The 13,177-nt window shown below is 34.6% G+C and overlaps 1 protein-coding gene across 1 annotated transcript in view; it reads right to left on the bottom strand.

Annotated features, from left to right (window-relative positions):
• The window catches only part of LOC129216579 (maternal embryonic leucine zipper kinase-like), a 73,345-nt gene that overhangs the window by 26,915 nt on the left and 33,253 nt on the right, over window positions 1-13,177 (bottom strand). The window contains exons 12-15 of the mRNA XM_054850794.1: window positions 12,894-12,904; window positions 4,554-4,807; window positions 3,520-3,625; window positions 3,146-3,332 (exon numbers count right to left, since the gene is read on the bottom strand). Of these exons, the coding sequence (XP_054706769.1) occupies window positions 3,146-3,332; window positions 3,520-3,625; window positions 4,554-4,807; window positions 12,894-12,904 (558 nt within the window). The remainder of the gene's footprint in view (window positions 1-3,145; window positions 3,333-3,519; window positions 3,626-4,553; window positions 4,808-12,893; window positions 12,905-13,177) is intronic.

Here is a 13,177-nt window from a genome sequence, read left to right as displayed (position 1 = left end):
TAGTGATAGTTCTTGAAATTGCGTCTTTTATCTCAATGACTGTTATACATCCCCCTTCCCCCTCGAAACATTAATTCCTGTTCCCACTCTCCGCCCCTGTTTGTAACTGAAAAGGAAAAAAACCTTGGAATGTTCCTATGTATTCTCAAGTATCACTTATTGTGATATGTGCAGTAGTTTCGAAAATTCGATTTTTAAAAATTTTGTTCATTATTTGTGCGCACCATGTTCAATATTGAAATTTAGATGATTAATAAAGCACTTGAATTTATGTTATAACTTTTCTTCTCTCTCTTTTATTTCTGCCTTCATTTCTCAATTCGATTTTCTACGCATTTTGCGAATTTTCTAGTTTGCAGAATATGTTAATTTCCTGACACATGGTCTTCTTTCTTCTTTTCTTCTGTCACCCTTTGGCGGGAGAACTTGAGTGGACAACTCAGACAGCTTTCCCTGGTATTCCTTTCGCTGAATACCAAATTCTCGGAAATCGTAAGCAGTCAGCTCTAGAAACACTTTGAAACGGAAACACATGTTTACTAACTAATGGAGGGGAAACGGGCCGGGTGGGAAACATGTTTTGGAACAGGATCCTTCGCAGCTCCGATCGCAAAGACAGCACCCACGGGCACAGCTTAGATTTATGGCTGTCCATTCACGTACTCAGTGATTGACGCTGTCCATCATGAAATCTGACCAATTAGCAGTGCAAAAAAAGTCGAGTTAGACCCTCCCAGATACACCCTCTGTGTTGCCACAGATTTCGTGATTTCGCCGTGTCAGATTTTATGGAGAGGTTTAGAAGAGCCTTAACAAAGCGTAATAATCATTAAAAATTCGAAAAATCGGATTCCCATAGCGGATGCAAAGAGATCGCAATTCTCAAAGTGAAGGCATCAAAAGTATAAAAACAGCTTGTAAAAGAAATATTTTTGATAAAATTATTTTAAAATTGCATTTTAGAGTCCTATGATAAACATATCATTAATATCTGTGGACACAGTTGACCCAAAAAATAAAATAAAATCAACCATCTATTTAGTATTTTAATTTTTGACTCATAACAGAAAATGGAATTTTGCTTTAAAAACTTGAAATGAGAGTTCTAACAGAAATAAAGAGACTTTTCATTTATTTGAATCCTAATAAAGCGAAGTTAGCTTGAAAAAAGAACAAAATATGATTCTCATATTGGATGTTAAAAGATTGCATTTTTCAAAATGTAGACATCTAAAGAAAAAAAAACCTGTAATTAAAAGAGTTTATTTAAAGTTAATCATCCTTGTCAGCATCGAAAAATCAAAACCCATATAATTTTCTCCCAAAATAACAATTAAACATAGCACCGCACCGTAAAAACGCAAATATTGACAAGCTGGCAAAATGATGAGAATATTTTCTAATCAAGTCATTATAAAGGTTCAACGCCAGACGCTAAGTGGTGATAATTTTGAAGTTGGTAACACTATCTGAAGCGATCATATTTTTTCCTCACCCTTACTATCCCTTTGCAGTTCTAAGTTCATTTCGCAGATATATATTATTATTGTTTATTAAATCAAGAGCAGAGCGGAGAAAAGTGCTTACCAATGCCTTTTCAGAAAAGTTTACAAAAACACCGCTGCTAATTAGCTGTGATAAAACAAACAACCATTATATTTATTTGGCAGTAGCAATTATTTATTGCTTGCAGGAGCATCCCAAGAGTGCCGTTTTTTTTTTTTTTTCCAAAATTAGCCGATTTTGTATAAGCTGATCCCTCTAATTTGACTTAAAAAAAGGTTCCAAAAATTATCGGTTTATACACAGAAATATGCTTTATTTTGCTTTCAGATTTGCTCTTTCAATTAACAATTTGACAGATCCGATCTTGTTTATCAGAATTTTGTGAAGGGTACGTTTTGTTTGATCGGGATTTTGTGAAAGGTCCGTTTTGTTTGATCGAGATTTTGTGAAAGGTCCGTTTTGATTGATCGTATTTTTTTGAAGGGTCCGTTAACGGACCCAAATATCTTCTGGCCAGACCCCTGGATGTGTATGCTGCTCTAGTAAAGATATTGGGAGATAGGGGAGATCAAGCTGTAGTGAAATGCAATCCGATAACACGTATAATTCAAACAAGGAAGGAATGAAAATTTTTATGTAAAAAAATTTGCTTTTTTTTATGGAATTTAAGCCTATTTCAAGCCCTAAAGGAAGCATTTTTGCTCCCTCCAAGATATATTAACTAACCTTTTGAGCCTTGAGCATCAAATTTCTTCATGGTTAACAACTTTCAAAGAAAAAATATGACCTTCTAACTGTATTAAAAAATTTAGACCATTTTAGAATTCTTGATCAAATTTTGAAATTTTGAGGCCATACTTCTCACAGAAGATATTATCTGATTCGAAAAAGATTTTTATCTGTAATGTCCATGGGATTGGTCACTTTTGGCAAGTATTGCATTTTGCTCCGGAAAAAAAGTGCAAAATGAGGCACCCTAGAGTCTAACCGGAGGAGCACAATCAACCCAGGGTGGTAATGGCCTGATTGGTTTGACAACCCCTGATTGGTAAGGCACCAGACTTATGACAGGAGGGTTCGATCCTAGCCGGTCGAACATCCACCGTTTTCATTAATGGTGACTGGGAAACGTTAAAATTGCTTGTAGCCACAAAGCCCTCCAAGTGAAACAAATAGATCTGGAGTGTTGGATCAGGGATAGCTCGGGTTCTGGTCTGAATAAAAAAAGCAGAGTGTTTTTAGGGTTTTCCCATCCAACTGGTTTAGTCATATTTTCCATAAAAAAGACTAAAGAACCCCTTTTAAAACATACAATTGCAACCAAAAAGGCAGGTGCACACACAAGAAAATGCTGTATAACATGTTCTATATAGAAAATTTCAGTTTTCAGTGATTAATTGTATTTGCATTATGTAAGATACATATCCATGTAACACATATGTTTTGAGATTACAGTTAAAATGATCTTGGTGATAGTCAAAATAGATCTTTGACTACACAAAAATAGATGTCGTGAACAAAATTAGTCATAGCTAGTCCTTGGTAGATAAAATTTACATGGAAATGAAAAAAAGATTTTTGGTACAATAGTAAAAGATTGAAATGAAGTGTTACCAAAGAGAAATAAATTCAAACATACTTTTACTTTCTTGGGGCCTTCTATTCCACAGCCATACATTCGTTTCTTAGGAGTTAACAAGTTCTTAACGCGATCCAATCCCTTTTCTATGCTTCCAAAAACTTTCTTGGCAGAAGACGTTGCCCCATGCCTTGGTGGTCGTCTTTGAGGTGTTGTCACAGCAGTTGGGGATTCAAATGATTTTGCTCTAAAAACATAATCCAATTATTTGTGAAATAGGCTGATGTACACGTAAGACCCCTACCCCACCAAAAAGTAAATAACTTTACACTAAAATGCAAAACCAAATGCATACAAGTGCTTGAATCCTTCCCCGAGTGTATTTGGCAGGGGTGGGGGTTATAATGTTAAAGGCTAGCTATAAAAAAAGTTACCTTTTTTCAGAAATTAAAAGAGACGTTGTGTCTGAAGAACTACCAATATAATCAACTTTTGCATCCAGGGAAGCGGACATTCCAACAGCTTTTGGAGTATGGTTAACTAAAAATTGGAAAACAACACTTAAATATATTTTTTTAATAAAGTTTCAATAATGCACTTTATTTCACACTTCACATGACTTTGCCCTTTTTAACACAAATCATTCCTGACCATAAACAAAGGTGACAAGAACCAACTATCACTAGAAATCATTGGTAGCTCGTACGGGGGAGCAAGGAGGGAGACTGTCCCCTCACTTTCAAAAGCAAAGAGGTCTTGCCCCTTCACTTTTCTAAGTTCAAAATTACTGATCATTCAAAAAATGTTAATATTGGTGAATTCATATGCTGAAACAAAGAAAAATTTGCTTGCAAGTGTGTTTTATATTCTTCTCGAGCTACTATTTTAATACAAATTTAAATGGAACTTTGGAAGAAGGAAGTCTACTGTGGCCAGCTGCCCCAATTTTTGAAAAGATCATTTTCAACAACGGAGCTAAAATCCAATAATATAGGCACTTTTTTCAAAAAAAAAAAAATCAACTTTAAGGACACCGCTCACCTGAACTCTGCCATCTCCTCTCCTGCGTTTCCTTTACCCCTTACTTTACTAATGCACCAGATGCCCATGCTTGAAATTGCTCTTTTGAGCTAATAATATGCTTAACTCATGAAATAAACACTTTATCACACTTTAAATCAAAGTCTGTTAGCAGAAATTTCATTTTCATGACTTTTAAACTAAATGTTTTAACAAAATGAATTGGAGAACTTATTATTGAGCCTATTCTGGGAAGCCCCAGAAAAGTTTCCCCCATTTGATATTTTCTAAAAAAAAGAAAGAAAGAAAAAAGAAAGCATACTCTGTATAGTCTCTATACAAAATATGTATAGAGCAGACCCATTAAAAATTTCTTCACTTTACATAGTGCTAAGTTTCATTTAAATTATTTAAGGTTTTTAATTTTTTGAGCATTTATAACAATTACCTTGAATTTCACCAGAACTATATTTAGTTGAAGACATTTTACTGTTTCTTCTAGAAGGAATTTGGGGCAAAGCAAAATTTTCTTTGTCAGAGTTCTTTCTAGGAACAGAAATGCCTGGTGAAGCAAGCCTTGAGTCATTCAACAAGTTTGAAGAATTTTTTTGTGGACTACCCAATTCAAGAAGCTTTGAATTTGTCAAACTATCCATTGAAACTCGCTTGATAACAGGTGAAGTATCAAAGACAATGCTTAAACTCAGATTAGAGTCCTGAAAAAAAAAGGAAATATGTTATAATGGCACATACTTTCAAATATTATGATAATTTGTACAGAATTCCACAACCCAAATTCAGATCAAAACTAGATTCAAAAATGATTTTTTAACTGATTTAGAAGAAAAATAGAAGAAAAAACACTTCGACAGAACACGAATATCATATTTCTTGATTTTCCTATAGTAATGACAACTGTATCAATACTTGTGTATAAATCGACCATTCAACTTTTAGAAAAAAAATATGAACAACTTTCCACATGTTCCAAAACAATGGAAATGAGATATAATGAACACATAACTGAAAACATGCATTTTATTTTTATTCTCAACAATTCGACATTGTTCGTGAACTTATTTCTGAAACTTATAGCTTATTCTGATTATTATTTACGATCAGTGATGTTCCCATCAATTTTTCTGAGGGTATACTCTCAGTAATCCACTACGCACAATTTGCGTATGTGATCATATACATAGTATGTCATAATATGAAAATTTATGAAGCATGAGGGTATATGCTATATGTCTAAAAATGTTTGAGAGTATATGGCGTATATGGAACCCTATGGGAACACCACTGTTTACGATTATAGCTATTTAGGATGAAAGATGATCAAATACCTATTTTTCTTTCTCAATTTATTGCTGGTACCTTATATGCATTGGTGGTATAATTTTTATTGGAAAATGACAGCTGAAGCACATCTTTTATGTGACAAAAGTTAAAGAACAATAAATCTCTTATTTATCGAAAAATTTGGAAAAATTTGAATTTTTGAAAGCGTCATAATACTTTTGGTCACATTGCGTATTCATTGTGCTCAAAAAGCATGAATTAACAGCCAGGAAGAATGTGAAATAGTAACAAGAAAATGAATTATAATGTCAACTCAAATTTTATTGGCTTGGCTGAAATTGTAAATGGGCATTATTGAAAAAAAATTAAGATTTTCTACAAGAGGAGATGTTATTTCAGTTAACTTTTAACGTTACTCTTAAATAAAGAAGATTACTTCCTTTTCCTTGCCCTTCCAATAAATTGCTTTTAGTTTTAGTTCACATAACTTACTCAAGCCAAAAAAGTTACTTGGAGGGAACCATAACACCAGAGTGAAATGACACCAGAAAAAATAAATTATCTCCTTTTAATCAACATGTGGTGGACCCAACAATATAAACTTTAACTTTCTGCTAAAAAACAAACTTTCACTTCCACCAAGAAATACAAACTTTCACTTCCACCAGAAATACTAACTTTCACTTCCACTTAGTAATGCGTGATAGCCAAAAATGTCTATTTGAGAAATATTCTCAACAATTCCATTTGAAAGCTAAGTGAAAACTAAGTGTAAATGTTTTTACTCACTTGTATTTCTTTAATAATGAAAAGGCAGTTAATCTTGTCCCTTAAAGGACGCTTGTTTCAATTCGCGTACGGGAGAATCAACCTGTAAACATCAGAACGACTTCGAACGACGTGTTTCGTCAGGAAGAAGGATGTGACGTCAGAGCACGAGCGGAGATGATGTAATCTCCCGATAGCTCCGCGGCAAATCGAATGTTCTGGAAGCATCCAGACTGAGCTCTTACGTAGGCATATCCGGCGTGACGTGCATAGAGTGCGCTGTATTATATAAACAGGGTGAAATGAGAAGGAGATCACTTCTGCTCACGTTTCTCATTTTCGACTGACGATAGTCGTATTTTTTGAGAGGATCGTTCGCTGTTGTGGCGACGTCCTGCACTTAGGGGATGGCTTTTAGAGTTTCACCATGAGAGTTAGGGACTTAAAATTTTTGAAACATTTTTAGGATAAGTCAAGTTAGGGTGTCAAATGTGTTTTTTTGGAGGATGTTCCTTTGGAACATGAAGGATGTTTTTGAGAGTTGAAATTCCTCATATTTGTTTATACATTTTACTCATGTTATAGTTTGTTTTACAGTTGTTAATTATAGGATAATTATAAATAAAATGATTTAGCCATACAACTTGAATTCTGACATTTCATTCACTTGATAGCTACAGTAATGTGAAACAGAAGGCATCTGCTAAACTTAGTGTTTACCTTCCTTGCGGGAGTTAGACAAAATTTGTTAGGTCAACAAGAGGGTTATGGGCCCAGACTGCCCTTCCCTATTCACATTCCGTCAGCTTGAAGAAAGTGAATTTGAAGAAGAAATGTTGTTGGATGAAATATCGATTAGAAATTTGGAAATTAATTTTTTGAGCGATCTCATCGAAGCAAAGAGATGAAAGAATTTATGAATTGAAAACGATACGAAATTTTTGCCCAGTAAAGAACTATGTCCACCCAAACCGTTAAAATTGAAGAATTGAATGATTCGAATTATGTCGAATGGGCGACAAACCTCAAGTTCCTGCTAATGGACAGGAACTGCTGGAAAATTGTTATTGGTGAGGAAGAAGAACCGATCGAGAACAAAGAGGGAGGAATCACAAAAGCGGATATTAAAGATTACCATGTTCGGAGGAGAGCAGCAGTTTCTATGATTTTCTTAAATATTGAGCAACGACTTAGGAAGATTATCGAAAATTGTGAAGATCCTCGAGAATCATGGAAAAAGTTGAAATTGTTCTTCTACCCAGATAACAAATGCGCCTGGATGCAGCTGTTCTTGGAACTGCAAAATTCAAAACCTGAAAGAAATGAAAATATTTCCCTTTTTGCGGCCCGTTTACAACGATTGTTTGATCGAATTAAGGTTACATATCCCGAATATCCTGAGGACTGTATCTGCTTCCAGCTTTTACAGAACTTGCCTAAAGAATATGATCATCTAGTCCAAGCAATGCTTACAAGGAGTGACCAGGATTTCAAGTTCGAAAAACTGGTAGTGGATCTTGTGATTGGAGAGAACTGCATGGTTTTGAAGACGAAAACTAAGGAGCGGCTTGAGGTGATGACAGTTCAAAATCGGCAACGATGTTACAGATGTGACCGCATTGGACATCTCAGGAAGGATTGCCCAGAGCTGAGACAACAAAATCCCACGACGAACCAGTCCCCAAGTCCAGTCAACGAGAGAGGAAGCACCATAGGACATGGAAATTCTAGGGGAAGATCGAACCAACGAGGAAGGAATCGTCGACGGAGAGGAGCCAGATATAGAAATACAACGGACCGGCGGAGATCTCCATCAACTGACAGATGTGAGTATAGATCCTTTTTCTTATCAGAGGCAAATTTAAATGAAGTAGGGGTAAAGGAATCGACATGGATTTTTGACACGGCGGCCAGTCATCATTATACCCATAACCGGAACTGGTTTAGGACATTTTCTCCCTTAACGGATGTTCAAATGGCAGTAGCAGTCAAAAAACAGACTTTTCCCATTGAAGGCAGCGGGGAAATTAAAGTTCGTTTCGGAAATAGATCTGTTGTTTTAGAAAATGTCATGTATTCACCGAGGTTAGGGAGAAATATATTGTCCGGACCCAAATTTGATTTGGGAGGTGCTAAATTTGAAGGGGGTGGTGGCTCCGTGAAAGTACTAGATAAAACTTGTAAATTGATTTTTAAAGCAAATTTAGAAAATGGTGTATATATTGTTGATTCTGTAAAATCAAACCAATTGCCTGTTTGTAATACTGATAATGAAAATACTTTTTTAGAGTCCAATCATATAAATATTGAAACCTGGCATAAACGTTTCGGACATATAAATACAGAATGTATCCAAAAGACAGGGAGTTCACAAGCTGTTAATGGTTTACCAGAATTTAAAAATGTTAAAATTAATTGTGACACTTGTAAATTAGGAAAATTCAGAAGAGTGAGTTTTAAACCTATTGGGGATACAAAGTCAGACAGTCCGTTGAACTTGCTTTTTTGTGATGTTTGGGGGCCTTGCAATGTTGAGGGTAGAAATGGAGAACGTTATTATTTATCTGTTATAGATGATTTTTCAAAAAGAAGTTCTCTATACCCTATAAAGTTTAAAAGCCAAGTACCCGAAATTTTGATGAATCATATCATAAAAGCGGAAAATTTTTTGGGAAAGAAAGTCAAGGCTGTAAGGACAGACAACGGAACTGAGTTCGTAAACCATGAGTTAGATGATTTTTTTAAGGAGAAAGGTATACATCATGAATTAACCAATTTCTATTCTCCTGAACAGAATGGGACGGCAGAAAACTTTAACAGAACAATTGCCGATAGTATGCGGGTGATTTTAAAGGAGAGTGGTTTACCTCAGAATTTTTGGCCAGAGGCAATGAAGTATTTTACGTACACCTGGAATAGGGTTTTTACATGCCAATCAGACTAAAACCCCATTTGAACTTTATGGGGGGAGAAAACCCTCTATAAGGCATCTGCGCTTTCGGAACAATATTGTTTGTTGGTGTGCCCAAACAATTAAGAAAAAAATTGGATTTAAAAGCACAAAAGGGTGTTCTCATAGGTTACGCGTTTAATAGAAAAGGGTATAGAATTTATCTGCCCGACAGCAACAAAATTATAGAATCAATAAATGTGTCATTCAAAGGAAACTATTTTTTCCAAACTGACTTTCGAAATGAGTCAAACGAGGAGGAGAATCGAGTTCTATCATGGCCCATGGCACTTCCGCCTGCAACCTTGAGCGAGAATGAAACGGCAAATGAACAGCAGGGTTCAGATTCGACCGATTCTGAAAGCTCGATTGCTAGCGGGGAAAGTGAAACGAGTTCTCAATCTGAGGATTCTGACAGCGAAAGTGGTTTACACCTACGCGATGCAGTTTGGGTGAGAAAAGTAGGGAAAAGACCGGATAGCACAAGAAATGATGTATATTATTATGAGAAAGGGGAAAAGAAAAGGTTAAGATCTAAACATGACATTGAAAAGTATTGTAAATTAAAAGATATAAAATACGATCCAGATAAGTTTAGTTTTAAAGGAAAAGATCTAACAGAGGGGCAAGTAAATAATGTGTCTGTAAGCTCAAAGAAAAACAATAAGAATTTATGACTAGAAAAAGAAATTCAAATCCCTAGGACTTACAAACAATCTTTAAAGGTAAAAGAAAGTGCTGAATGGCAAAAAGCAATGGAGACTGAGCTAGAAATTATGCATAGCCGAAAAGTCTGGAATTTGGCAAAATTACCGGAAAATGTTGTTCCAGTAGGGTCTCGCTGGGTTTACACTTTAAAGAAAGATGAGAAAGGGGTAGTTAAATCTTATAAGGCCAGATTGGTAGCAAACGGCATGCATCAGATCAAAAACCAAAATTTTGATGAGACATACAGCCCAGTATGTAATTTTGGAATAATTAGATTTTTCTTTTCTCTGTTAATTACATGTGCAAATTGGTTAAATATACAGTGCGATGTAAAGAGCGCTTACTTATACGCACCAATTGATGACTTGATATATATGAGCCAGCCTCCCGGTTTTGTAACAAAAGGAAAGGAAGATTATTTTTGTAAATTAAATAAGGCTATTTACGGGTTACACCAGAGTGGACGCTTGTGGTTTTATGAATTAGATCAAGTTTTATCACAAATTGGTTTTAAGAAATTTGAATCATGTAACTGTGTATATTTTAATCCTAATGTTCTATTGCTTGTATATGTTGATGATATTGTGATTTTTGGTAAAAAGGAAAGTCATATAAACAGTGCAATTAATTCTTTAAGTAAACATTTTGATTTGAAGGTATTGGGAAGTACAAAGAAATTGTTAGGGGTAGAATTTGAATTAATAGGAAAGGAATTGTATCTACATCAATCTTCCTATATAGAAGAAGTGTATAATCGTTTTAAGAAATTCAAATTCCCATCTACCTCTCTTCCAATTAGTAAAGGCATTGTTTACTCTAATTCTGACTGTCCTAAGACAGAAAATGAAAAGTTTGAAATGACTAAGTTTCCTTTTCGTAATTTGTTAGGATGTTTAGCATTTATAGCCAATAGAACACGACCAGACATAGCATACACTGTAAATTTATTTAGTCAATTTCAGAATAACCCAGGGAAACGTCATTGGGATGGCCTTTTAAAATTGTTTGGATATGTTTATCAATCCCGAAATTTATAATTAAAATTAAAATCCAAATAGTAGCTTTTTCAGATGCAGACTTCGCATCAAATAAAGATGACAGAACTTCTTTGGGGGGTCAAATAATTATGTTAGACAAAGCTCCTATTGAATGGAGAACTTTTAAAGAACGGAGTGTTAGTTTATCAACTATGGAATCGGAGTTCATAGCATTGACAGAAGCGGCAAAAGAAACATTGTGGTTTGACAGAATTCTGGAAGAATGTTTGAAAAATAAACTTTTAAAGTTCATAAAAATAAAAGCAATTATTTATGTAGACAATCAAGCTTCTTTGGATTTTGTAAAATCACCAATTGAAAATCACAGGAGTAAACATATTGATGTGAAATTATTTTTTATTCGTGACTTGATTGCTAAAGATATTTTTACTGTTTCATATGTAGAAAGTAAATCTAACTTGTCAGATATTTTCACGAAGCCACTAACCCAAAACGACTTAAAATTTTTCCAAGAAATTTTTTTCAATTCAAGTGATTAATCTATTGTAGAAAGTGTTTGTAATTTTTTGATAATCATTTTTCGATGATGAGCAGTCATTTGTGAAAAACGCATGCAGAAAGTCATTTTTTATGTTTTTGTTAAATTTTTTTTAGTATGGATTGTCAACTTAAATTAATGTAAAAATGAGCTTATATACTTCTGTTTTTATTTTTTTTGATCAAAAATGAAGCTTGAACTTATATTCAAAACTGTTTATTATGATTATACATATTATACAATTGTTGTTAAATTGCTGATATTAGAACAGTTACTTGTGGTTTTTATTGTTATTTTTCAGATTAAATCTGATGTCTGTCCACCAACATGAGCTTTTGTCAACTGCGGGATTTTTTTTTAGATCAGTGACATTTTGTGAAGATACGATTGTGACTGAGAATTTTTGGACAGAATATGGTTGAACTTTTTTCCTCTAGGACTCCTATAGGACTTTAACAATTATGTTTTGTGATATTATTGTTGTGATGAGCAAATGTTGTTTTACTTAAATTCAAGAAGAATATTAAGTGTTTGTTTTTACAAAGTGTTGAAACTAACGAATTTTTGAAATGATAAAAATTAACTAACGTGAGATTTAGATTTAAAAATTTACTAATTTTTTTGAGTGATAAATTGTTTTTAAAGAAATTTTGAAGAGTGAGAATTTTTTGGAAATTTAAATCAGATAATGCTTGAAATTAAATGAATATGTGAGATCAAATGAATTGTCGAGAAGGGAGGGCATTGATAGCCAAAAATGTCTATTTGAGAAATATTCTCAACAATTCGATTTGAAAGCTAAGTGAAAACTAAGTGTAAATGTTTTTACTCACTTGTATTTCTTTAATAATGAAAAGGCAGTTAATCTTGTCCCTTAAAGGACGCTTGTTTCAATTCGCGTACGGGAGAATCAACCTGTAAACATCAGAACGACTTCGAACGACGTGTTTCGTCAGGAAGAAGGATGTGACGTCAGAGCACGAGCGGAGATGATGTAATCTCCCGATAGCTCTGCGGCAAATCGAATGTTCTGGAAGCATCCAGACTGAGCTCTTACGTAGGCATATCCGGCGTGACGTGCATAGAGTGCGCTGTATTATATAAGCAGGGTGAAATGAGAAGGAGATCACTTCTTCTGCTCACGTTTCTCATTTTCGACTGACGATAGTCGTATTTTTTGAGAGGATCGTTCGCTGTTGTGGCGACGTCCTGCACTTAGGGGATGGCTTTTAGAGTTTCACCATGAGAGTTAGGGACTTAAAATTTTTGAAACATTTTTAGGATAAGTCAAGTTAGGGTGTCAAATGTGTTTTTTTGGAGGATGTTCCTTTGGAACATGAAGGATGTTTTTGAGAGTTGAAATTCCTCATATTTGTTTATACATTTTACTCATGTTATAGTTTGTTTTACAGTTGTTAATTATAGGATAATTATAAATAAAATGATTTAGCCATACAACTTGAATTCTGACATTTCATTCACTTGATAGCTACAGTAATGTGAAACAGAAGGCATCTGCTAAACTTAGTGTTTACCTTCCTTGCGGGAGTTAGACAAAATTTGTTAGGTCAACAATGCGGCAGAAAAACAGCTGCCATTGATGTGTCAGTAGCAGTTCCTCTCTGTGCGTGTTAGCTTGTGTCGTGTCCCTGCGCTTGTGCAGAGTGGCTGGTTGATTAGTTATGTTCGCGTTTACTATTTAATTTGTTCTTAACATTTTAGCATTTACCAGTTCTTAATAAATGGGTTTTAATGCTTAACCAAGAATGTTCGTCATCTCTTGAGAGAGTGTTCCCTGCCTGAAAATT

The sequence above is a fragment of the Uloborus diversus genome, chromosome 2, assembly GCF_026930045.1.
Source record: "Uloborus diversus isolate 005 chromosome 2, Udiv.v.3.1, whole genome shotgun sequence".
Taxonomy (NCBI): Eukaryota; Metazoa; Arthropoda; class Arachnida; order Araneae; family Uloboridae; genus Uloborus; species Uloborus diversus.
The sequence above is the reverse complement of the archived record's forward strand: the minus strand, read 5'-3'. Positions and strand labels throughout refer to the sequence as shown.